The following is a 26718-nucleotide window of genomic DNA, read 5'->3' as shown; positions in this document are numbered from 1 at the left end:
ATGAGAGAAGTGATCAAATTTGGAGCAGCCTTCGGGCTGAAAATCAGTCAAAATCCATCGTGTTTCCACTGTCCCCGGCGACTAAACCATTTGTGGACGATTTTCAGCTTACATGGAAAACATCCGAAGTTCGGTACCTGGGAATCCAAATGTCACTAGACCATCAGGAAGCGTTCCATGACAACTACGAAGAAGTCGCCAAATCTCTGCAGGAGAAAGTGGCTCGATGGAGGACCCTACCACTGACCCTCTGGTGAAGAGCCTCCCTAGTTAAGATGGTGATCCTACCGAAGCTTCTATACATATTTACCAACATTCCCATATTACTACCACAACCCTTCCTGAATAGATTAAAAAGCATGGTCCTTGATCTACTATGGGCGGGCAAACCAGCCAGAGTGGCACACTCAATACTAACTCTCCCAGTAACAAGCGGAGGGCTAGCCCTTCCAGACCTAGAGAAATACTTCTGGGCGGCACAGGCACAATTCCACAGCTACGGTACTCTACACAGGCAGTCAGACCTCATGTGCAGGTGTAACGGGCCCTGGCGACGCCCAACCTACTGACTGCGGTCATCTTTGGCCAGATCCCCGTCCCCAACAACACCATGAATGTAGTTCTATCAATGTACAAAATCTGGAAGAAACTCGCCCAAAAATATGAGGTGCAAACGCTATACTCACCCCTCCGCCCCGTCAACTTCATACCAGGGGTCCCGCTGACATCAGGAAGGGTTGTCCATCAATGGACGGAAAAGCTTCATATAAACACCTTCGGAGACCTTTTCACCGGGGACAGCTTCCGAACTCCGGAACAGGTGAAATTGAGGGGCGGCACCACTGCGCTCGACACATTCATCTACTTCAGAACCCGCTACACACTACAAGCACTCCTACCCAACTTCCCACGTCAACCTCCGACCTGGCAAACTCTACATATCGTAATACAGGCGCAGGGAGAAGGAAGGCTGGTTTCACAAATCTACAGAGCCATCATCACCGATCGAACCCCGACAACACGCGAGCAAAAGCCAGATGGGAAAAGTCCCTAAGTATATCCATCTCAGAAGAAGACTGGTCTTTCATCCTGAAACAAACACAAAAAATTGCTCTCAATACACGCCTCAAACTAATCCACTTCAACTTCCTTCACCAAACCTATTATACACCAGCAAAAGCGAACAAACATCACCCTGAATCATCCTCAAAATGTGAGCGCTGTGGGACACCCTCCGCCGATTTTGTCCACCTCGTGTGAGACTGTCCCAAACTGACTCAGTTCTGGAATCAGGTCCTGGAGATAACTGGTGCAATCATTGGAGAAGCTATACAACCCGTCCAGACGGCGGCCCTACTGGGAATGACAAAACTGCCATCAGCACCAATAAGGAAACTGGCAGGTCTAATGTTAACACTCGCCCGTAGGAGAGTCGCCATGGCCTGGAGCCGAGGCCCTCTCCCCACAGTCTCCTCCTGGCGCAGGGACATCCTCTACTGCCAGGATGTCGAAAAAGACTTCGTCAAACTGCTACCTCTCCATGTCCGCCCACCAGACATCTGGGGCCTGCTGATACTGTTCCTGATGAAGGAGGCCGAAGAAGCCCCTGCCTCCCCAGCTAGCACTCAATAAACAATGACCGCGCTTTCGCTAACAACTTGGCCTAACGCCCTGCATTACCCTGAGACGAAGAACTGGTACAGTGCAGAGTATACCAGCGAAGATACTGAAATGTATGGTGGAGGAGAGGAGTGGGTGGGGAGGAGGATGGGAATGGCGCAAAGTTAATTCCACCCTAATGTGGGTGAGAAGTTGTATTATGTTACGAAAACCAAAAATAAAGGTTTTTAAAAAAAAAAAAATGAATATAAGAATACATAGCAGTACACACATGCACAACCACGGGAGGTGGCAAAGGCTCAACATTAAGCATTACATAACTCAACATTAAGCAACTCTTACCTCTTCACCAGACCCACCTTCAGGCGAACAGGTTGCGCAGCACTGCTTGGCCGACCCTGGACTCCTCCCTGGAGTCCCGATTGACGCAGTAGAATCTAGTGAAGGTGCGCGTCGACCTCCACGTAGCAGCCCTGCAGATGTCCAGCAGGGGCACACCAGACAGGAACGTCGTGGTAGCAGCGATCGCTCTGGTCGAATGGGCTCTTGGACGGCCGGGCAGCGGTCGGTTTGCCAACCGGTGACAGCGCATGATGCAGCCGGAGAGCCATCTGGAAATGGAAGCCTTCGAGAGGGCCTTCCCTTGGTTCACAGGTCCAAAGTTTACAAACAGCTGTGACGTCTTCCGAAAACTCTTTGTGCGGTCCACGTAGAACTTCAGCGCTCTAGCTACATCCAGCGAGTGCAAAGTCCTCTCGGCCGGTGATGAAGGCGACGGGAAGAAAACTGGTAACACCAAGGGCTCGTTGAGGTGGAAGTCCGACGGCACCTTGGGCATAAAGGAGGGGTGCGTCCTCAGCACCACCTTCGTGTCTTGAAAAGTCAAGTATAGAGGCTTGCAGGATAGGGCCTGGATCTCTCTCACTCGGCCTGCGGAGGTGATGGCCACAAGAAATGCTGTTTTCCATGACAGGAACTTAAACGGCGCCGAATGCAGAGGCTCGAATGGCGCCCCCATGAGCCTGGTCAGCACCACGTTGAGCTCCCACGCCGGGGCAGGGGCCTTCACCGGCGGGAACGATCGGAACAGTCCCTTCATGAATTCCTTCAACAGACAATGAGACCGCAAATACGCCCGTCCTGTAGTTCTGGTGTATCGGGAGATCGCAGCCAGATGTATCTTGATGGAGGCATGAGCTAGTCCAGCCTTGGCTAGGGACAGTAGGTACGGCAGCACTAGAAGGGCCGTAATCCGTAGCGGGTTAATCTTCTGTGCACGGCACCAGACAGAGAACCTCTTCCACTTGTGTCCGTAGCAGATGAGAGTTGAGGACGCCCTGGCTTTTGCAAGAACCTCTCTGCAGTCAGCCGGGGTATCGTACCCTCCAAACTCTAGTGCTGCAAGAGCCAGGCCTCCAAGTACAGCGACTCCGGGTTGTGATGAAGGATGGCGCCTCCTTCTCTGGAGAGAAGATCCGCGTCCGTCGGCAGCTTGACTGGTGGGGACGATGACAATTCCAGAAGGTCCGGGAACCAGATCTGTCTCGACCACGCCAGTGCGACGAGGATCATCCTGCACCGGGACCTCTTGAGCTGGTTGATGAGTCGGAGCAGCAACGGAGGGAACGCATATAGGAACACGCCGTCCCAGGGGAACGAGAAAGCATCGCCCATGCTCCTCTGCTGGGGAAACCTGCTGGCGAACCTCTGGCACTTGGAGTTCGTCACCGTCGTGAACAGGTCGATCTGGGGTTTGCCCCATCACTGGAAGAGTCGATCCGCTTGATCCTGACGCAGTTCCCACTCGTGGCACGAGCGCAGCTCTCTGCCGAGTGAGTCGGCGATGGTGTTCTTTATCCCTGCCAGATGAAAGGGTACCAGAAACATCCCCTGGGCGACGGCCCAATGCCACAGGTCCGGGCTTCCTTGGACAGAGCTGGGGATCTGGTTCCTCCCTGCTTTCGGATGTAAAACATTGTGGTGGTGTTGTCGGTGAAGATCCTCACCACCTTGCCCTTGAGGGACGGGAGAAAGGACTTGAGGGCCCAGAACACTGCACGGAGCTCCAGGATCTTGATGTGGAATGGCTTCTCCTCCGGGAGCCAAAGGCCTCTCGCGTGAAGATCTCCGGTGTGCGCTCCCCAACCCTCCAGGGAGGCATCCGTAGTCACCGTCACCTGGTGGGTCGGGGTCTGAAAGTCCGTGCCCGCCGTCAGATGAGCGTGGGTGCCCCACCACCGGATTGCTTGTCGGAAAGTCTTGTTGAGAGGGATCCTGTCCTCGAAGCTGTCCGCCGCTTGGATCCAGCGTGCGTCGAGAACGCATCTGAGGCCTGCACAGGCGCACAGGATAAATACATGAGGACATTATCCCGAGGAGGGACTTGATGGACCTCACCCTGGCCACGTCCGTGGCCAGTAGATGGTGCACCTTGCCCAGGATGGCCTTTGTCCTTTCCTCCGACAGCGAGGCCAGTCGCGCCACCGTATCGAGCTTGGCTCCCAGAAACAGTGCGACCTGCGACGGGACCAGGTGGGATTTGGGGAAGTTGATGGAGAACCCCAGGTCTGTGAGCAGCTGGACGTTCTTCGCTGTGTGTTCTACGGCAAGCTCCCTTGTCCTTGCTCGGATGAGTCAATCGTCCAGGTAGGGGTAGACGTGGATCCCCTGCAGGCGCAGCCGCGCCGCCACCGGTGCTAAGCACTTGGTGAATACCCTGGGCGTCTACTTCAGTCTGAACCGGAGGGCCTTGAACTGGTAGTGCCGTCCTTGGTCTACGAACCTGAGGAACTTTCGGTGTCCTTTTAGAATGGGGATGTAGAAGTACGCATCCTCCAAATCCAATGACGACAGGAAGTCGCCTTCCTCCAGCTGTCCCAGCATGTGCTGGAGGGTAACCATCCGGAACTTCTGTGCCTTGATGTACTTGTTTAGTCGACGCAGGTCCAGGATGGGATGCCATCCTCCTGTCTTCTTTTTTACGAGGAAGTATCTTGAGTAAACTCCGGAGCCCCGGAGCCTCTTCCGGACGAGCTCGATGGCACCTTTCTTGAGCATCGCCCTTACCTCCAACAGTAGTTGAGAGAGGTGGTTTTCCTTCCTGGCCACGGGTGGAATGGGGGGGCACTTCTTTAGAAATTCGAGGGCGTGCCCCTGGGCCAAGGCATCCAGCACCCAATGGTCGGTGGAGATGGACTCCCACACGCTGACGAACTTCGCCAGCCGTCCCAGTCATGGCTGTATCTGTTCCCGGGTCATCCCTCGGGATCGGGGAAGGAGACAAAGGCTGAGACGGCCGTGAGGGCTAACAAGGCGGGGCTGGGTGAATTCTCCTCCTCAGTCGGGTCGTCCGTCGGGGGGAGAGGCAATCTGGTCCTTATCTCTGTACATAAGGCCTGGATTGCTGTCAAGATGGCCGCCGAGTTGTCCTGTGGCTCGGGCCGCGACGGTTACTCCTCCACCATGGGAGCCTCGTCGTCGCCACCCTCACTCTCGTTGTCCCGCTCGTCGGAATCCCTCCCGTGGGAACAGGCCTCTTCCAAATTCTTGCCGAGTCCCTCTTCGACTTCTACCAGCTCCTCCTCGGAGGCTGTGTCCGTGTCCGTAATGGCCACCGCCCCCCCTCTTTTTCCGCCGGGGTCTTCATGGGGGTCTTCTCGATGGGCTTAAAAGAGGATTCCCTCCAGGGAGGCAGGGAAACTCTGGGTCCAGAGGTCACTACCACTGGGGTAGCCTCCGTAGGCTTCGCCAGGGCCGCAGGGACTCCCTCAATAGAGACCTTGGCCGGGTGAATAAAGGCCTTCACCAACTTGGGCGCGCTTGAGGCCTTCACCTTAGGGGGAGGGTCACCGCCTCGCTCCCCCTCGGCCGGTTCCTCCAAGATCGACCGGGGCCTCTCCAAAAGCTTAGCCGGGTTCTCAGATTTTCTCTTCCCCGAGCCAGAGCGTTGGCTCGTGGTTGATGGCGTCAGCGAAGGTGCGCCCTACCTGACAGCCCAAGAGCCCGACCGTTCGGCACTTCCGGTGCCCGTGGACTTGCGGTGCTTAGCCTTCTGTTGGGCCCCCGTCGCCGGGGCGCCCTCACAGGACTTAGAAGACCGCTCGGACTACTACTTCTTCTTCTCACCTGCTGGGCTCTTGCCACAAGGACTCCCAACACTTGAACGTGTGGTAAAAATCTGAGGATGGCTGCCAGGGGAGGGGCTTAGGGAGAGGGTAGTCATTGGCTGGGGGCAGTATGACCCAGAGATCAGTGATTGGTTATTACTAAGAAAGACAGATCAGAAACGAAACCGATACTGATTTTTTTCTTTACCGAGGATTCCCGGCCTGACGACGGGGAATATTCATGAGCATGTGAATCCATGCCAGACCCCATGCTGGAGAAGTTGTGCTTGTCTGGAGAAAGTGTCAAATTCAGGTGTCGAAACATACTTGGGGTTACCTGCGTTTTAGGCTTTCCCCTTGGCGCCCAGGTAGGTGCACCCACACATGTGAGGTACCGTTTTCATCGGGACACCTGTGGGAACGCGGGACAGTAGGCCATGTGTTGTTGGCGGTGTGTTTCGATGTGTGCGCTGAGTGAAATGTGCAGAAAATGCATTTCCCCCCCCCACATTTCGGACTTTGCGGGGGTATCAGGGTTATAAATTCTGGTCCGATTTGCGCAAATCATGCCTTTGCAGATTCCCACGGGTGTCCTCTTTTCGGAAATGCATGGGGTTCCCTGTTTTTCTTGGTGGCTGGACACCCGAGGCCCATATCTGTATGTTGTGCTTATCTGGAGAAAGTGTCAAATTCAGGTGTCGAAACAGACTTGGGGTTACCTTTGTTTTAGGTTTTCCCCTTGGCGCCCAGGTTAGGTGCACCCACACATGTGAGGTACCGTTTTCATCGGCACACCTGTGGGAATGCGGGAAGGTATAAGATTTGTTGTGTTTGTGTGGTTTTCATAACGTTTTGACCCATTTGCTGGTGCCCTTTGTCACACAACCCTTTAATTTCCCAAATGTGACCTACATTTAGTCGCTGCTTTAGGCACCATACACTTTTGTAACCTGCACAAGTCACCTACCCTTGAAAAGGTATGCCTGTGCTCTTTCATAAAATGTGTGCTTGCCGTTCCTCACCATATTGGTTTTCCCGATTTACACATGCTAAGTGCGTCTGTTCAGGCTGTGAGCGTAAAACTCCTGTGTACCATGGCTCAGTGTTTGGCTTGTGGTTTTGCTTGTTTTGTAAAAGACTACAAAAAATGTGTGCTTTCCTAACTGCAAGAGTCGGGGGGAATGTAGCGGAGCATTGCTTTTCTCAAAATTCATAGAAGCTATTGCCGTACCAAGACAGCCATGTCCAACACATACCTTTTTTTCTGTCATTTTCCCGCTTTTCCCCCAATCTATGGCATTTTCCCCTACTTAGTGTTTGCCTGACACCTACGCAAATCACCCCTTCCTAAACTTCGAATTTTGTCTACTTTTCAGAAATATATGCCTTTCTGTCCTCCAATTCGGCTTTCCTACCCGTTTCACCAATTCCGTCCATGCATGTCCAATTGGCAAAAATGGCCAAAATCGCCTACCTCTCACAAAACAGTTGATAACCACATAAAAATATTTTTTTTTCGTTTCCACTCAACCTGTTCTTGAAAGCCAGGAAATTGGGGAATTCAGCACAGCAAACCATTCGCTCCTAGCTCTTACAAGGAAAAAAACCACGGGCTTCTTTGTACATCATTTTATGGGCATTTTTTGAAAAAACCCAACATTTCCCCTCTTTTTGCTTATTTTCTCTCACCCCCCCTACAGCAACCTAGGATTCCTGGGTGGTGTTACGACCGCCTACATGTGGGAAAAAAAGGAGCCAAATTTGGCCGAGATACCTCAAGTAACAAAAAAGTTACAAGACATTGAATGGCCACATACCGAAATCACCAAAAAAGGCCCTGGCACTGGGGGCAAATACCCATGGCACTTAAAAGGTTGATCAAATGACTATGCTTTCTAGAATGCCTGGCCCACTGCTTCATCTACACCCTTGCAGGACAAGGTTGGGTGGAGTATAGGCAACACCTGTGGCTGCAGGTGCAGCAAGCAGCACACCTGAGGCGTGTGCTCGTTAAGCAGCTTTAAAAGCCTGAGTTTGCTCCAGTCCAGCGCTGGTCATTGATGCAGTGTTCCTGTTTGTGACTGGTCCTTTGTTCCTGGTTCTTAGCTTTGTGCCTAGTTCCAAGTTTCTATTTCATAAGGAGCTTCTAAGTGCTTACCCCACATCCCTTTTCATATATTTGTATTGTTGTCACACTCTATTTGTACTCCTGGGTTTTAGTATACATGTGTCTTGGTTCCTGTGTGCATGTTGTTTGACTCAAGGTTATGCACTGCGTGATCTTGTGCACATTTGCCTTGCCATATTCACTGCCTTTGTCCTCACCTGACATCCTTCCCCCTTTCACTAATGGCATCCCTCTCCTCTCAACTGTATACCTCAAAAGCCACTCTCTGCCCGTCTCTCCCCACTACCTTCCTCCTTCACTCCAGCCTCTCAACTACTATTCCTATCAATACTCACCTCCACTCTCATGCCACACAGTCTACATTACCTTTCAATCTCAAAGATGTTGGCTGGGCTTTCATAGCCAAAATCTCCCTTTTCCAACACTCTTCTGCCATGAACAATCTCTGGCCCAGCTATAGCTCTAAGAGTGGCGCTACCCCCGTAAGGCTTTTTGCCCACCTCCTTTTCCTGTCCCTCTTTGTGGGGTGACAGCCTTTTGCTGAGGCTACTTGTTTTCCAGGTGGCTTTCTTCATGTGCTGGAGAGTTTTGTCCTCCCATCCCCCGTGGGATTGGGGAGGATTTCTACGTCTCCCCTGCTCCCATGCAGTCCAGTCCCCCTCTCAGTTTTCTGTTGCCCCACCCAGTGCACCAGATAAGATTTTGAAGTGGGAGCATATACATCACACACTGTTTTTTAAAGTTGGGAGTAAAACGATTTTTACGGGAATAAGAAAATAGGCGAAATTGTTTAACCTAATGTTACTTCTATGGATTCCTCTCCCAGAGATTCCTCATCCAATAGATATCCATTCCAGCATCAGCTGCTCGGAAAACATTTCAACACTGGGCGTAGTGCACCTGGACTCGGCTGTCTATCTGTCTTGCCTCGATACATAGGTCTACTCTGAATGGGACGTTGTTCGTCTTACATATATGTCACTATGCCCCTGTACCTCAGTTTCCCACCTTTTCCTCACCAAGCTCAGCCACTGCAAAGGAAGACTAGAGTATCAGGCTAAATTAGCCGCAACTGATGGGATAAAAAGAAAACCTAACCTGGGTTTATTCTTTTATTTTTTTAGTGAGGAAAGGAACCACAGAAAGAATGCAGCATCCAAAAACGAAGTGAACAGCAGCCCTGGAAACAAGAGCCCACCTTTTTCTCCCAATAGAAAAGGAGTCATTGACTGCAGGCCCTTTCATAGCGGAGTTAGATGGGAGAGTGATGAAGAATCTGCGGGAGGAGGACCCATAGAAAGAACATTACGGTAAGTAATTTCTGCTTCTACGGATTGCTATTCTACTGCAGATCGCTCATCAGATAGACTCCCCAAGCAGTATTCTTGAGGGAGGCAGGATGAAAGTCTCTTAAAGAAGGACATTTTGCAAAACCGCTCTCCCAAATCGAGCATCAGCTCCACTGGCTACATCCAGGCAGTAGTGTTTGGTAAAGGTATGCACTGAGGACCAGGTTGCCACCCGGCAAGTGTCCCTCACTGGCTCTCCCATTTGCAGGGCCAGAGAGGCAGTCACCTCTCTAGTGGAGTGGGCTCTGATGCCGAAGGTAGTTTCTTGCCTCCCTTGTGGTAGCATTCTGAAATGCAAAGCGTGATCCACTGCAAGATGGTTTTCTTGGAAACAGTGAAACCTTTATTAGCCATGGAGAAGACTACAAACTGCTGGTCCAACTTCCTAAACTCTGCCATCCTGGCAACGTAGAACCTAAGGGCCCTTTTTTGAGTCTACTCTATGGAACCGCTCCTCCTCCTTGGAAGGGTGCGGTGGCGGGAAAAAGACAGGAAGGTGAACTGCCTGGGACAAGTAGAATTCCGATACCACTTTGGGCAAAAACTCCAGTCGTACTTTCAGGGTAAATTTCTCCCTATAAAAATGAAGAAAAGGCAGCTTGAATGACAAGGCCTGCAGCTCACTGACCTGTCGGGCTGACTTGATGGCCACTAAGAACACTGTCTTCAAAGTGAGCAAGCGTATGGAGCATGAGTGCAAAGGCTCAAAGAGAGCCACCATAAGGAAGGTGAGAACCAAATTCAGGTCCCATTCTGGAATAACAAAGGGAACAGGCAGAAACCTATTCACAAGGTCCTTCAGGAATTGGGCCATAACCGGGATGGTAAAGACAGACACTTGATCCAGAGACCATTTCAACACTGAAAAAGCCTCCAAGTATCCTGTTGACTGTAGTGACCTGAAGGCCTGACGAGGACAGTGACAGAAGGCACAAGGGAACATCCACGGCCTGCCTCCCCACCAGAGAGCAGTCTCCTGCTGATTGGGCCATCCACTGCACTTCTGAGCCTATCGGAAACCAGAAGGCGAGAGCCGGCCCTTCCTGGAAAGGCCCAGAGGGTAAGGCCAGCAACTGTCCTGAGACTGTCCCGAGCCCAGGGCCATACCTCCTGTTCGTATTCCCCGAGACTGTGAGTAACCTATGACTGCCTAAACTTACTGCATTTGCCATGCTACATGCACAAACTCAACTGAGCTGCCCCATTACTTTAAGGCTAATACTGAGTGCCACTCAGCGATAGCCCCTATCTTACAGCCTGACTCCTGATGCACCCTTAACTGTGCACTCTGCACTCTGCTGTACTTGTTCTTTTTGCACTTTATTCATTCCTCATTGCCAACTCGAATCTAGGTGATCTACTGTTTGTGTATTTTGAACTATTGCCTCTCTGGCTCCCACTACAAAACACTTCTTCATCATCATGTGTGGTATCTGCTTAGCCCCCATAGTACAGCGCATGGTTCTTATGCACCCGACTCTACCAGAATTGCTAAACTCACGTTGCCACATATGCTAATTGCCAGTACCCCTACACTACAGAATCCTAATGTTTGCACATGCATTTTTAGCCCTAGTGTGAATTCTGTATCTAGGTGAACCCTGTCTGCATATGCATTTTGCATTCTGCAACTAACTAGCATGCCTCCCCTGCTCAGTAGCTGGCTTGCCTGCTCCCTGCTCCTCTTAATCACCATAGTACTGTCCAACATGCCACCTCAACATCCAACTACCATGTGTGCGACCTTACCTAACTCCAATTTATCGAACAGCTCACCGCTAATGGTAATTGAGGCACCTCTAGTGCTACAGACTAGCATCCCTTGCCCCACTATAGACAGGAATACAAGACTCAGAGCTAGACTAGCCAAAATCCATGAGCCACTCGCCCGTTCCATGCCCACCACAAAGAGAGCTAGCTCCAATCCCACCAGCCCAAACAACCTCAAACTTAAATCATCTCTGAACCACCATAATAAATCTCTACTTTATCCCACTAACCAGAGAAGTACTAAATCCACACAGAAATTGTCAGCCTCTACTACCACTACACCCATAGTGAGCCCCCAAATCAAGGGAGCTCTAATCAACGCTAGATCACTAGTAGCTCATGCAACTGAAATTGCAGACCTAATTAGCAATGAAGACCTGGACCTCCTTGCTATCAGAGACCTGGCTCCATCCGGCAGCAGGCCCCATGCTTATGTTAGCAGTCCCTGATAATTACAACATCCCAAGACAAGACCGTCCTAACTCTAGAGGAGGTGGTGTTGCCATCATTCATAAATGTAGCCTTCATATAAGAGCAGCTACCACCATCAGTGTCCCTTCTTGCGAACTACTCTCAGCCAAAGTTCCCATTACCAATGCCAAACCCTCAACATCCATGTGATCTATCGCCCTCCAGGCCCATTAGGCACATTTGATGAGGATCTTAACACTATCCTATCCACTAACCTAAAATACGCCACACAGGCGCTCACCCTTGGAGACTTTAACATGGGTTTCAACGACCCCGAAGACCAAGCCGCCATCACCACGCTTAACACCCTCACCGAATTAGGATTTACTCAAAGAAGCCTGAAACCCACCCATGATAAGGGCAGAATACTTGACTGGGTGGCTGACTATAACTGCTTAGCTAACATCACCGACATCTCACCACTAGCCTGGACTGACCACCACCTGGTATCGTTCTCGCTGTCCACCACTAGACCTCCTCCTATGCAGTCCAGTAGGGCCCCACACACACTCACGAGAAACAAAAAGAGCATCACGGTGGAGAGACTTATCCCTAACCTACTCCCCACACTCAACTCACTCCCTGACAACCTGGATCCTGAGACCCTGGTTGAGGAATACAATCTACTTCCCTGGACTTAATCGCCCCTCTCAAACTCAGGCCAAGCAAGCCCAAAATCGCACTTGAACAAATGGTACACATCATTCCTTAAAAACTTAAGACAGCAAAAAAGAAATTGTGAAACCACCTGGAAAAGAGACCCATCAGTAGCTAATAAAATTAAACTCACCAAACTAGCGGTCCTGTATAAAAAAAGAAATCCTCCTAGCAAAACGTACCTCCTTTGACTCCCGTATCTCCCAAGCCAGTTCAAACATGAAGGAACTATTCTCTATTCTGAAAGAAGTAGAAACCCCCATAGCACCACCAGACACCTGCATTAAAGACAAGAACTGGTGCAACGAAATCCAAAATGCCTTAGCCAACAAAATCGCTACTCTACAAAATAAAATATCTTGTAAAAAAGCATCCTTGAACAACCCTGTCTTGTCCAAGCTACCCGAGAAGCAGACTACAAGTGAATATACCCGATTCAATTTTACCAAAGTGACCATACTCGAAGTTGAAAAAATCATCTTGTCTTTGAAGCCCTCTAACTGCCAGAGAGACCTATGTCCAGCACAGCTTATAAAAAACGCTGCCCGCGACCTCTCCCCATTTTTTACAAAGTTAATCAATGCCTCCTTTTCCACTGGGTCCATCCCAACCAATCTAAAACAATCCTGGGTATTACCATTACTAAAAGAAACCTACACTTGACCCAGCTACCCCTACTAATTACAGACCCATAACAACTGTACCAGTCCTCCTGAAAATCCTGGACAAGGTTGCCTATGTTCAAATACAGAAGCATTTGGAAGAACACCTCCTGTTAGGAGCCAGACAATCAGGCTTCCGACCCCAACATGGGACTGAGACAGCTCTTATCAACCTTAAAAGACAGATCGATCTGCTCAGAGACAATGGCCAAGCAGCCTTACTCCTCCTCCTCTACCTCTCTGCAGCATTTGACCTGGTCGACCACTCGGTCCTATGCACTCACATACATACGGCCGCCCACTTCTGCCCCGAGGCCATGACTTGGATTAGATCTTTCCTCGATGGCAGAACCATGAGGTTTTTTTCGCCCACAGATGCTGCAGACCCCATACCCATCACCTGTGGTGTACCACAGGGTTCCTGTGTCTCCTCTACACTGTATAAGATATTTACCTAGCCCCTTTTCGATGATCTGGATCATCTCGGTATCACCTACACTAACTATGCAGATGATACCCAGATCCTCCTTCCGCTTTCTGGAGATTATGGAAAGGATTTGGCCTTGGTGAATAGGTTTTACATCATCATCCAGGCATGGATGGCTACTCATGGACTATGCCTGAATGATGATAAAACTGAACTCATCACCCTGGGTACCATTGCCAGCCTAAAGAAATTAAGCCCAGCTTACTCATCCTTCATGATCGATGGCAACACTATCAGAGTGGGACACAAAGTCAAAACATTGGGCTTCTACCTGGATTCCAACTTCTCCTTTAACAAACAGGTGACCTCACTAGCCTCCTCCACGGCTTATACGTGTAAATTGATCCATGCAGCCAAACCTTTCCTATCCGATACCATCTGCCTGGCCAGAGCCCTCATACTATCCCGCTTAGACTACTGTAACGCGCTTTATCTTGGGTCCACCAAAGCCACCACCAGCAAGCTACAAATCCTCCAGAATAATGCACACAGAGCAGCCCTGGGCATCTCCAGAAGAGACCACATCACAGCACACAGCCAGCAGAACAACTGGACCCCTATCATAGACAAAATCTCCCTAAAACTGCTTCACTCACCCACAAGTCCCTCAATAACGCGGCCCCCATCTACCTGATCGACAGATTTCACAGACATCCTTGAGACCGACAAGGACAGCATACAGAGACTGCCTCTCCGTCCCTAACTACAAACGTTCTACCATAGGAGGTAATAGCTTCCCAGTGAAAGCGGCTAAACTGTAGAACTCCCTACCACCCACTCTTAGAATGGACTTACCCTACCAAAATTTCCGTTCCAAGATGATGTTTTGGCTGAAGACAGCCGCTGTCTAAACATACTGAGCCAGGATCTGCTTCTCCCTCTTGTCACTTGGACATACCAGACACACAATTGTTAACTGTATATATGTATATATTCCTTGCTTTCCTTCTTTATTACTGTGTATATGCCATGTATATATTTTATTGTCTGCAACTAAGCTTCGCAAATTCCTGTATCTGCTGCGTCCTGTTACCCTAGGGTATTCCGGCGCATTAAAAATAATAAACAAAGAAACAAACTCCATCAATGTAGTGGTGGTGCAAGAGATGGGGGTCAATCTTGCGTTCCCTGCACCACTCCTCAAATCTTCTCCACCTGCATGCATACAGCAATCTTGTTGACGGTTTACATGCAGCCAGTAGCACCTAAAGTACCTCCTCCAAGAGGTCCCAGTCATACCTCATCCTCTCAAGAGCCACCCATGTAGGTTGAGGGATTCCAGGTTTGATTGGAGCACCCACACTTCTGTCTGAGATAGTTGATCTGGCTGATGAGGCAACCGGAGAGATGGGCAGATGGCCAAGTCCAGAAGCTCAGAGTACCACGTTCTACTCGCCGCCACCCAATCTGGTGTAATCAAGATCATGGCTGCTCGAAACCTCTTAACTTTCTGAGAACCCATGGAATGACGGGAATCGGAAGGAAGGCGTAGTGGAGACCGAAGAGCCACTCCACAAGAGACGCATACCCTAGTGAGACCTTCATTGGGAATTCACTCGGGCGAAACCGTCTACACTTCCTGTCTGACTCTGTGGCAAACAGATCCACCGCTGGGGTACCCCAGTGAGCAAATACTTCTATGACATCCGGGCACACTTCCCACTCGTTGAGACCTTGATCTGCCTGCTCAGAGCATCCACCAATCTGTTCTCTGTTCCTGCCAGATGTACTGCTGAGACCGAGAACTAATTCTCAAAAAGTCAAAACCACAGCTGCGCCCCCTCTCTGCCAAGTGGAATGGAGCGCATGCCAGGTAGTGCATGGCCTGCATATTGTCCGTCATAATCAGGACATGTTTCCCATTCAGAGAGGATGCGAACGCATTCAGGACCAACCTGATGAATCACTCCTCCAGCCTGCTGATGTGCCATTGGGCCACCATCGCGAACCAAAGGCCGCTCACCAGCGAATCCTCGCAGTGAGCGCCCCAAACCCTTCAAGGACGCATCCGTGTCCACCCTCGCCTCGGGCCACGGAGGCCAGAAAGGTTCCCCCTCCAACATGATGTCACTGCTGGCCCACCAAGAGAAATCGTTGGCCAATGACCTGGACACTTTGAGGATGTAGCATGTATTCAGTACGATACCTTTGTTGAACAGAGTGGAATCTTGGCAAAGGGCCAATCAGGTTTCAGGACAAAACATGGAACTGAAACAGCACTAGTGAATGTCAAATCCTGTATAGCGGAAGTTATAGACAGGGACAGGCTGGCCATGCTGTTGTTGCTCACCGCTTTTGATCTGGTGAATCACAATATCATGGCAGACAGGCTAGCGAAGGTGGGAAAATGCTCTGGACTAAATCGTTCCTGGGACCAAGGAGGGCAAGTGTCGCCATGGAGGCTTTTCAATTGATCCAAGTCCAACTCACGTGTCCCCCAAGGCTCATGCTTGTCACCACTATTGTATAATATGTATTCTAAACCATTGTTTGACCTCCTGGATGGTCTGGGTGTTAAGTTCACAAATTATACGGACAACGTCCAGATTGTCCAGGAGCTATCCGGCACTTACGACAAAGATTTACACACAGTACGTAATATCTTTGCAGCCATTAAAAAATGGATGACAGGAAACTCCCTTGCATGACAATAAAACTGACATTTTGATTCCAGGAACAGATAAGAAGTAAAGAAATTAGATGTACAATATACAGCCTTCATGGTTGAAGGCTCCAGCATATCTGTCTCCAACCATCTAAAAACCGTGGGGGTTGTTTCTGACTGCAATTTGAACTTCAAACAAATTGTGTCATATTTAAGCTCCACTTGCACTTGTCTCAGGAGGATAGCTCAGCAGCAACGTGCTCACCTTGGAAGCAAGACGACACGGAGCAACACAAGTTCAATCCCCGGTTCCCCGCTTAGATATCTCTGGGTATTAAGCGTGTTATAAATAACCTATCATATCAAATATCATATGACCCAGCTCCTCTGGCAGATACGTCCATACTTGTCAGAGGGAAACAGAACTCGTATTGCAGCTGCTACTATCAATACTAGACTTGACTACTGCAATGGGCTATTAAGTTGGAACCTCACGAGCGAATATAAATAGACGCCATATTATTCAGAATGGTGCAGTCAGAGCTGTATGTAGCATGAAGAGTCGAGACCACTCTTCCTGAAGCTCTAATGGCACCAGTCAGTCCTAAAGCCTGAGTGTGGAGAATTTCTCTCAACGTCACCATCTGGGACTTGTCCTTTCTCAGGAACTTGTTCAAGGCCCTGAGGTCCAAGACGGGACAGAGTCCTCCCTATACCAGCCCAATCCTCTCACCTAGGGAGACAACACTTGCACAGCACCCTTCAAAAGCAGGGCTCACAGTTCCTCCTAGAGCTCCTTTTCTGGTTGTTGAGGAGGAGGTGGTGGTGGTGGTGGTGGTGGTGGTGGTGGCCTGTCCGGTGGCCTTTTTAAGAAAGGAAGACTGTAACCCCACCGAACTAGCCAAAGAGCCCAGGCATCAGCAGTAATCTAGCAACCATTTGGGCACAGTGCTCGCCTATCCGTTCTGCAACCGGGGAATCGTGGGGGAGCAATCAAAGCAACTTGAAGGTCGGAGCTATCCCTGCTGCTGCCGCTGTCTGCTGGCCTCTGGAGGCTCCCCCGCCACACCCGGAGCAAGGGAAATGCCTCTGCCCCTGCCTGGGTCGTAGCTGAGCCTTCCTGCCAAATGGGACATAACACCGGTAGCCTCTACCCTTTGAGGCAAAGCTAAAGATAGGTTTGGCTGGCTGTTGGACAGCTAGGCATAGTGACTTGGTGACCATCTTCGACTCAACTTTCTTCACGGACTTGTCCGCCTTGGGGTCTAAGAAGCTCTCGCTGCCAAAGGCGATGTCCAGTAGCGTGCTCTGAACATTTGGCAAGAACACAGAGGTATGAAGGTAAGCCTGCCTCCTTCAGACAGTCGTCGACCCCATGAATCTGCCAATGTAAAACGTACATGCCCATCTGCAATGACTGCTGGATCTGCAATGACTGCTGGGCCACCTCCTTGCCATCATTCACCAGTCTCTAATAGCCCTCTCGCAGCTCCCCTTCAGGAATGTACTGGGCGGCTTCACCAATAGCAGGCCACAAGCCAAACGTATACTTTGCAAATCCACACAAGGCGTTAACTGCTTTCAGAGCCAAACTTGCCAGAAGAAAAGATCTTCTTGGCTAAAGCGTCAACTTTCCCCCCTCCCCCTCGGTCGGCAGAATTTACGTGGGTGTGGCTGATCTGGTATTGACTGTGGCCGCCTACACTACTAACCCCACCAGTGTCAGGTGGGTGGAGAGATAAGGTGGGTCTCTCTTGCAGGCCTGTACTGTTTTGCGCAATCCAAGTTAACCGGGGGGGGGGTGGTGCATGGTTTCTGCCACAAGGTGGCGATGGGGTCAGCAATAACCACATTAAAGGGCATAGCACTCTGAAGAAAGTCCTTCATCCAGGATATGTGTAAAGTCAGGCTATGACAAAGGCTTGGCAGGGGCACTCCGGCCCAGGGTTTCTACCACCCAATCCACCAGAGCACATTATTTAGTGTTAGCATGGCCACAAGGGTGGGCCTGCTGTGTCCCCACATCTGGAGATGTGTCCAGTCTACTGGCTTTTTCAAGTCCCTCGACCAGGGTGACCAAATCTATATGGTTGGCAAAGTAATCTGCCCCTCCAGCACCTGCATAAGAAGGGTAGAAGCCACATGACATTTGGACATCATCGCCTAAAATATCTGTCATGGCGCAGAAGAACTCTGTTCTCGATTTAGGAACATGACTGCTCGACGAAAGCCGTCGACATCAATGTTTTTGTGCCGATCGACACCGAAAGTTGCTTCGACTCTAGGGGCGCACTGGCTGATATTGGCACTGCTGACACTGGTGAGTATCAGTGCTGAGGATGGCCCAACTTTATTGAGGGGATCACCCGTGCCCATAGCTGCCATTGGGTACATATCAAGCATTTGTTCAGAAAAAAGCCTTCCACTCAGCCTTGGATGTCAGCCCAGCCGACGACTTACCGGGGGTCATCCGATGAATCGGACCCATGCCTGTGCAGATGGCACCACTTCCCTTCCTCTTCATCCCATAAGAAGGAGCGACTTCGGGGGTGTAACCTCTTCTTGGTTTTGCTGTCTATCGGTCGACCGCACCGGAGACTTCGAAGGAGGTCGCCCCACCCAGTGTTTTGCTGCCCTTTTCCTGAGAGACTTTGGATACATTTTTTCTACAGGAACCACAGCCCTCTGTGTCATGACCAGCACCGAGGCACCACATACAAATGTCATGCAGGTCCGCGATGGACATCTTGGAACTGCAGTCACTGCAGTATTTGAACCCAGATACCTTGGAAGCAGTCATTATTCAAAACTGCATAAAAAGAAATTACAAATAGAGCAGCTTGCCAAGCATGTGGAAAAAGGGAATGGAGGTACATGGGTGTAGTGACGCACTATAGTTACGACCAACGTCACGTCCAGAGTCAATGACTGATGTATAGAGGCAAGACGGATTGACGGCCGGGTAGAGGTGCATTATGCCCCTGTCTAAATGTTTTACAAGCAGCTGTGGATGGAATGGATATCAATCTGATGAGAAATCTGCAGGAGAAAAGCAATCCATTGAGTAATATGTTCTCCAGATTTATCTACATCATTTGCATCTCCTTGAGGGCATGAGGATCCCTCTAAACCTGGGACAGGAGGTCTACCAGGGTTTGTTTCAGAGTCAGTCCTGCCCCAGTTGAAGATAGCAGTTTGGAGAGCCCTAGTCCCTGCCCCTTCTACATGGACTTGGCAGGTTGAATCGAGAACCACCTTTTATTGCCCCTTACCTGTTGTGCACAATGCTGGTCAGTTTGTATACGTTTCCTCTAGCAAACTACAGTACCAGAAGACCAGGAGATTGAAGCGCAAATGAGCAGCCTGAACAGGAGACACAGCGAGAAAAGCTGTAGAAGGAGCACATGGATCCAGCAAACATGGCACCCCATGAGACCCGGACTAAGACAATATCACCCAGAGCAAGACCGCAGCAGTCGCTGCAGCAATCCAGCAACCCCAACCTGCCACAAGAAACAAATAATATATGTACCTGTGACAGAAATGCAGAGAGATCCACATATTCCAGTAGTATTGCAGATGGTCTTCTCAACATGAACATTGACTATTTCAAGCAGGCCGCCGCCTCCAACTGCAAGAGGACCCCTGTGTATGAAAAGCAGGCAGAGCCTAAACCCACAGTTATGTGTTTTTGTGCATGTAACGCAGTCCCTGGGAATAAGAGAGCTCGAGCTTGGCCCGGGGAACCAGCTGAAGGGAAGAATCAATGGCGGAAGGATAAGAAGCGCCATATGAAACCGGAAGGTGTGGGTGATTCAGGTGAGGTCAAGGGAGGAGGATCAAGAGACCAAGTTGAGTAAGGATGGTTCAGAGGAGTGTGGAAAGGAATTGCTGAAAGAGCGTGTAAATGAAGTATTGGTTGGTGAGAAAAAGTGTACTTGGGTTTGTGTGTGTGCGCGGATTCTGAGGGAGACTAGCAGAGTAGTCAGTGAACGAGACGGCGACAGGGAGAATGAAAGGAGGTGACAGGCGGAGAAGGTATGGGTGGACAGTAGTGGTAGTGTGGAGTGAGGAAAGTATTAGTAGTAATAGCGTAGAGGTGAGAGTAGTAACAATAGTGTGAAGAGGGAAGAGTAGCGGTAGAGCGATGGGCAGGGCCACTTATTGTTCCTCTTATGGGTTTTTTGTCTCCTCTCTTTTACACTAGACCAATTGGCCACATGATGAAGCATGGCCCAGCCACATTAGCTTGAGCGCTGGGATCCATCATAAGAAAAACACTAACGTTAGTGACTGTTTTAATCATGCAAAACTAAAGGTAAGTGCCTAGAGATTCACGCAGTATGATTAATCTTGGGGTCCCCAAGAAAAACATAATTGATAATAAGGAACTCATGGTGTGTTTTGTAACATATTGTGCATACAGGAATCAAGAACATATGCGCTATTATCTGTAATTCATTTAACTCTGCAACAATGCAGTGATCATGTACCTTTTTTTCACAGGGCCACAACTATTGTCTCCACACACGGCAAACAATGACTGTGCAGTGACAAATGTTGCACACATTCATTAACAACAGAGACTAGTGAGTATAACATTGTACTTTTTAAATGAAGACTGTCCTGAAGAGTGTGTTTGCAAGAACTGTATACCTGATATTTTGGGGACAAGTCCATCCAATTCATGGGCTAATAAATTGAGTTTCACCACAAATAGACAGACGGACATTGCCATAATCTCTTTTTAAGCATGAATGACAGTAAGTGGTTGAAGAGGAGGAGAGAACAAGAAAACAAAGATCAGTATTTTTTGTAAAATGCCCAGGAGTGGCTCATGAAAAACCTATAAGACATTTTATTTTTTCCTTTTCTTTTTCTATCCACTTTTAGATAGGCGGCACACCAGCACATCCTAGAATTAGTATACCGATAAGTGGGACTAGTGAGACAATCATCCTACCTTTGCGTCTCTTTAATGTATGGCTATGTAGGTGACGACCTCTTCAACTCTGAACGAATGTGGAGTGTGTTGCAGTGCACTTCTATTAGGTGTTCCAGCCCTCCTTTGTATGAACACTTTATTTTCAGGGCATACCCTGTTTACATAGAAAAAAAGCTCCCTATTGTGTTAATCTACACTAACGGGAGTGACATCTGTTTATGACTTGTCACTTCTGACAACCAAAGGCATAAGTCGTACACAAAGAAACAAAACTTGATATTACAACAAGAAAATGAGAAACCATTGAAATAATATTTGAAGTATCCACTGAGGTAAGGCTCACTGGCCTATAGTCTTTGTATCAAATATTTTATAGTGAAATAAACACATAGAATATATTATGCTGAAAAACGTTATAGTGAATGCATTTAGGGGTGGGGTAAAGGGTTACATATTTTTGGGAAACGGTTGGGGTGGGTTTTCATGGGTGGGAAACAGGAACCGCCCAAAAAGCGCATTCTCTCTAAACAAATGTTATCATAAAATATTCAATATATGTTCATTCTTTATAAAAGGTTTCGGTATAAAGACATGTAACCAGGCTCACCACCAAGAGGAACCAGTCGCCTATGGTTTGTGCAAGGAAATAGGCAAGATGGAAGACTGATTTGTTTCAATGCAACACAGCCACCCCCCAGATCTTCCCTCACATGGTTCAGATATGCAACTCAAAGTGACCAATGGTTTTACCACAAGCAAAACATTAATCCAAGAATTGCACAGGGGTGACATGTTATTGGTATTTATAAAGCAAATAACTATCTTTGAAGAAACAGAGGTGTACAAAAAAGTGAGGGAAATATTTGAGATTTGTATTTGTATTTTACAAAATTTTATATAGCACTTTAATCCAAAGCGCTTCTCATAAGAACATCAAAGATACAACAGAAGCAATATGAACAAGTCACAAGTCAAAACAACGAGAACAATATGTTGAACAATTTGCTGAGTACATTAGATGAAGAATCTGGGTTCGGGGGGGCAGGGAGGAAGTTGAACGAGCAGTCAGGAGGGATGGTGAAAAAGGTGGGATTTTAAGGAAGAGTGGAAGGAAGAGTAAGAGGTCATGGAGCGGATAGGCAGAGGTAGAGAGTTCCAGTGGAGGGGGGCGAGGAGCTGGAAAGAACGGAATCGGGAAGGGGCACAAGGAGGAGGAGGAACATTGAGTAGGAAGTGGTCAGCTGATCAGAGGGGGCGAGAGGGAGAGTAGAAGGACATGTGGTACAAGGAAGTGCGAGACAGGCATGGTATCAAGAGAGAGACAGACTCGAAGATGTTAGTTTCAAAACCTTTATTTACTAAGGTTTTTGGGTTAGTGTAATGCCTATCTGGCCCAAACTCTAAAGGGATGGTTCCCATAACTGATGTTTCTAAGGGCCGTCAATGTCTAAGAGTCCAAAACAATAGTTCATCTGTGTCTAAACCTACGCTTGCCCTCACTCTTTACAAATATGAGTTAGGAAGTCTTCAAAAAGGAAAAATACTGGTTCAACAAAAAATAGGAAACCAAGGTTGGTTACCAAGTGTGGGGTGGTCAGCTTCACAAAAATGAGTTCAATCAACAAAGGACTGTTAATCAGACCTTCATAGTTCTTGTTGCGGTCTTACACTTTCAAATATCTCAAGTTCCTTGGGATTCCTTTCCCCAACTTTAGCTCTTCCAAGTTCCAAAACGCAACCAAAATGAAATCCACACAGTTGCTTTCCAAGCTCCCCGCGGTTCCCTTCCCAAAGCTTTAACTCCTTCAGCATCAAAACCAATCAATATTCCACTTCTCTTGGATTCAAACACAAGTTCAGCCATCACAAAATAATAAATATTCCACTTTGTTAGGCTTCACAGGGTTTTCCTTCCCCAAGCTTAGGCCCCTCTTGGATTCAAACTCAAGTTCAGCTGTCAGGATGCACCTTTCCTTTTATATTGAGTTCTTTCATACACATTTCAGAGTGGAGAGGGGGGTACAATCAGAGACTTTAAAAAACCGACAGGTTCTTTGCTTCTAGGCGTGACCACTGATCGGTATCCCCTCTTATTCCTTGCTCTTTCCTTTCAACCTCTCACCTTCAGGTGCTTCCTGCACCCCTTTCTTGCTTTACTTTGTTTTTTTACTTTTTCGCGCACTCTTGCACCTTCCTCTGGTTTGTTCCATCGGTATTGTGCCTCTTGCACACTAATGTGCACACTTGCACCGGTTTGTTTTCTTACTGCGCCTCTGCACTTTAAATGTCTTTACTTACCTTCTTCAACGCTTAAGCTTCCTTTTGCTTTCTGCTCTGTGCCGCTTTATATGGGATAAAACAAAAACTAGAATACAGGCATGCAATCGGTGGGTAGATAATACATATTGAAGTACAGGCTCTAACTTTTCATTGTGTTTTATCATTTAGATATTGACATAATAAAATATTGAATTCATAGTGTGATCTTACTTTCTTTTTGAACCTCTTCCAATGAAGATACTGCCAGTAAACCTTGACACAAGGTATCCACTGGCTCCTAGACGACTGGCCAGCACATATCCAGGATTGTATTTTATGGAGTATTTCTTAAAGACAAGACAGAAAACAAACATTTGCAATGACATTTTGGTGAGATTTTTCAAACTTGCCACAATTAACATCAAGTCCCTAAAATAAGGACGGTGCTAAAGGGAATTAATATCACCTTTGTAATGTGTTCACACGGAAAGCCCCCTTTACCAGAAATACCAAGGCATTAAATTAGTTTTCAAACATTTATTAGCGGAATTTGCTAATTAAAATATTATTGATTAGCAAACTAACCCATCTGATTAGCAATGTACTAATATTTTTAATGTCATCAGAAGTTATTTGTAGCCAAGACATAAACTACAGCATTTTTGTGTACCGCTCAAGTAAGACATTAGTTAGAAGAGTCATGCCCTGCAATTTCTTTACAATTCCGCTAGACCTGCAGGTCAAGTAAATTAGTTTACCTACTCAACCCAAGAGGAATGCACTTGATCCATGGCAACTGATGACAAAAAATGTAAATATGCCTTGTGTAAAATGGTGCACATCATGACAAACCCACTGTGTTTGGCACACTGCTGCCACCCACAGGCCAGCCATGCACAGAGAAACATATCAAACAAACTGCAAACATAGTAAATGTAACATCAAAATTACAAACATCCCCTCCAAATGGTACTCGCCCTTCATAAAATGTACTTGACTTTGCGAGTGTTGGATGAGTGTCTGTAAAAAGAAAACAGTTAGCTGCATGAATGGACACAAATAAATACATAGCTATGTTAAAAGGCTCTGAAAATAGTATGGCCAGCTCTCTCCCGCAGGTGCTAATATAAAATGCAATCATAATCAGAGCAAAGTGAGCTGTGAAGGCCAACTACAGTGTATGGTACTGCAGTACATCTGTAGATATAGAGAGTGGATGGAACTATTGATCACCACTTTGCATAAACATCTAGTTAGCTTTGTGTATTCATTATTTAAGAGGAAAGAAAGTAACAGACTAAGCAGAGTAGATGGCTTAGCAGGCAGAGAGCTGGGCAAACTAGGTGAAATATTGTAGTTTGCAGCCATCTCACTTTCAGAGTAGCTGGTATAAAGCTACAGGGTGATGAGATAGAATATCAAGGAGTATGCAATCAGCTCATGCGTTGAGCACCAGTTGCATTGATGTATGCAACCAGCAAGTCCCAAAACTAGGTTTGCCATCAAAAGCATTTGGACATGTGATCACGAACACGTTTAAAAAATATTTCCTTTTTTTTAAATTTGTTTATTTATAAAGTTTACACATATATAATCAAACAATCAGAACAAAAAATACTCAGTAAGAATACACAGAATAACAGAATATTATATACACATAACTTGCAATAAATCAGTAAATACTCAGAAAATCATCCTACACCTTTCTGTACAATTTCAACTTCCCTTGCCGCTTGTAAACCACCCTTTCCATGGATGCAAGGGCAGACATCCCCTCAACCCAATCATCAAGAGAAGGCGCATTCCGCGACTTCCAGCCCCTGAGGACCAACTTTTTGCCCAGACAAGCTCCACGGAGTAACAACTTTTTCCGTGACACAGAGAGATGATCCAGCAATTCTCCACCTCCCAAAATCATTGTCATAAAATCCAATTCAACATCCAAATCCAAAACACGCCGACAGGCACCGCAAACCTTGTGCCAAAATCCCCGTACACGCACACATTCCCACAACAGATGTTCCAAACTTCCCTGTCCATTCCCACAACACCAGCATTCATCTGAGTCCATCAGCCCCCTCTTAAACATTCGCTCCGGGCTCCAAAACACTCTATTGAGGATCTTTATCTGTCTTGACCGCTCCACCATATCAATTGCACAGAGTTTAACATTCGCACACATATCCAGCCACATCTCAGGCGAAATCTCACACCCCAACCTCCTTCCCCATTCATCTCTCAAATCAGAATTTTCCTTATAAGCAGACACAATACAATTATATATCCTGCTAGCAATGGAACAACCACCTGGCTCCCTCTCCATTAGATAGAGATTCACCATTGAACTTCCTAGCTCCCCCACATCACCGATACACCTTTTCAATTTCCTGAAGTCTTCAGTTCTGAAATTATCAATGTGAAACTTTGCTCGTAACTCACGTTCCCCAATCCATCCTCCATCCAACAGAACATCATCAATCCAGAGCACCCCGCCTAGAAACCAATCCGGCCAAAACAAAGACCTGCCCCCGATAGCAATCAATGGGTTCAACCAAATGGATGAGTGAATGGTCCTTGAAGCAACCGAGCCCAACAATTCATGAACCTGTCTCCACGTCTCTCTCAGAAAAACCGTCAAAGGTGATTTAATACAGGACTTGTTTGTCGCCGTGAGAATTGCCCTTGGAGGGAGCGGACCCAACATACTAGCCTCTGCAATTACCCATTGATGAGGCAAATCCATCAAAAAAGGCACAATAAAATGGCTTGAAAAGGCTAAATAATATGCCCTGAAGTTCGGTACTCCTAGACCACCTTTTTCTACTGGCAACTGAAGTTTCCACAATTTAAGCCTAGGCGGCTTATTATCCCACAGGAATGACTGCAACAAACCATCAATTCTTTTCCAGTAATGTTGACCAATTTTCATCGGAAGCATACTTAGAACATAATTAATCTTTGGAGCTGCATTCATTTTGATAGCATTCACCTTGCCCCATAGGGATAAATGAAGCAAAGACCACCTCAAGATGCTCATTTTCAAATCAGTACAAACCTCATTCATGTTTACCACAACCATCTCATCCACCAGTGGGGTTAGCCATATACCCAGGTACTTCAGTTTCCTTTCACACCATTGAAACCCAATCCCAGTGATCAAGTTATTGTCACAATATCCTGAAATTGGCAACACCTCAGATTTAGACCAGTTAACCTTAAATCCAGACACCGCATGAAATCTATCCAAAACATTCAGTAAGGCCGGAAGCGACACTGTTAAATTCCGTAACAACAAAAGTAGGTCATCCGCATAAAAGCACAACTTTTGGTCAGCACCATGAAAACTCAGACCCTGTATTCCCACGTCACTCCTTAAGGCAATCGCCAGTGGTTCCATGGCCAAACAAATATCAGGGGGGGATAAAGGACATCCCTGTCTCGTACCCCTCCGTAGCACAAAAGAATCTGACAATTGCCCATTAGTTCTGACAGCGGCCGTCGGACAAGCATAAAGCAAGGCTATCCAAGAAATAAATTCCTCTCCCAAATTCATTGCACGCAATATTGAAAAAAGTTAGTCCCAATCAACACGATCAAACGCTTTCTCCGCGTCCAAGGAAAGCACCGCAACATCATCATCCAATTCCTGTACATGTGTC

The 26718-nt window shown here is 47.8% G+C and overlaps 1 protein-coding gene across 2 annotated transcripts in view; it reads right to left on the bottom strand.

Annotated features, from left to right (window-relative positions):
- Positions 1 to 26718, bottom strand: part of XRN1 (5'-3' exoribonuclease 1) — a 2611979-nt gene that overhangs the window by 1160462 nt on the left and 1424799 nt on the right. For both annotated transcript variants that reach the window (XM_069618274.1, XM_069618273.1), the window contains exon 24: positions 23291 to 23406. In XM_069618274.1, the coding sequence (XP_069474375.1) occupies positions 23291 to 23406 (116 nt within the window). The remainder of the gene's footprint in view (positions 1 to 23290; positions 23407 to 26718) is intronic.

This window comes from Ambystoma mexicanum, chromosome 10 (genome assembly GCF_040938575.1).
Source record: "Ambystoma mexicanum isolate Mex_15411 chromosome 10, UKY_AmexF1_1, whole genome shotgun sequence".
NCBI classification, from domain to species: Eukaryota; Metazoa; Chordata; class Amphibia; order Caudata; family Ambystomatidae; genus Ambystoma; species Ambystoma mexicanum.
This window is presented reverse-complemented; position numbering and strand designations above follow the sequence as displayed.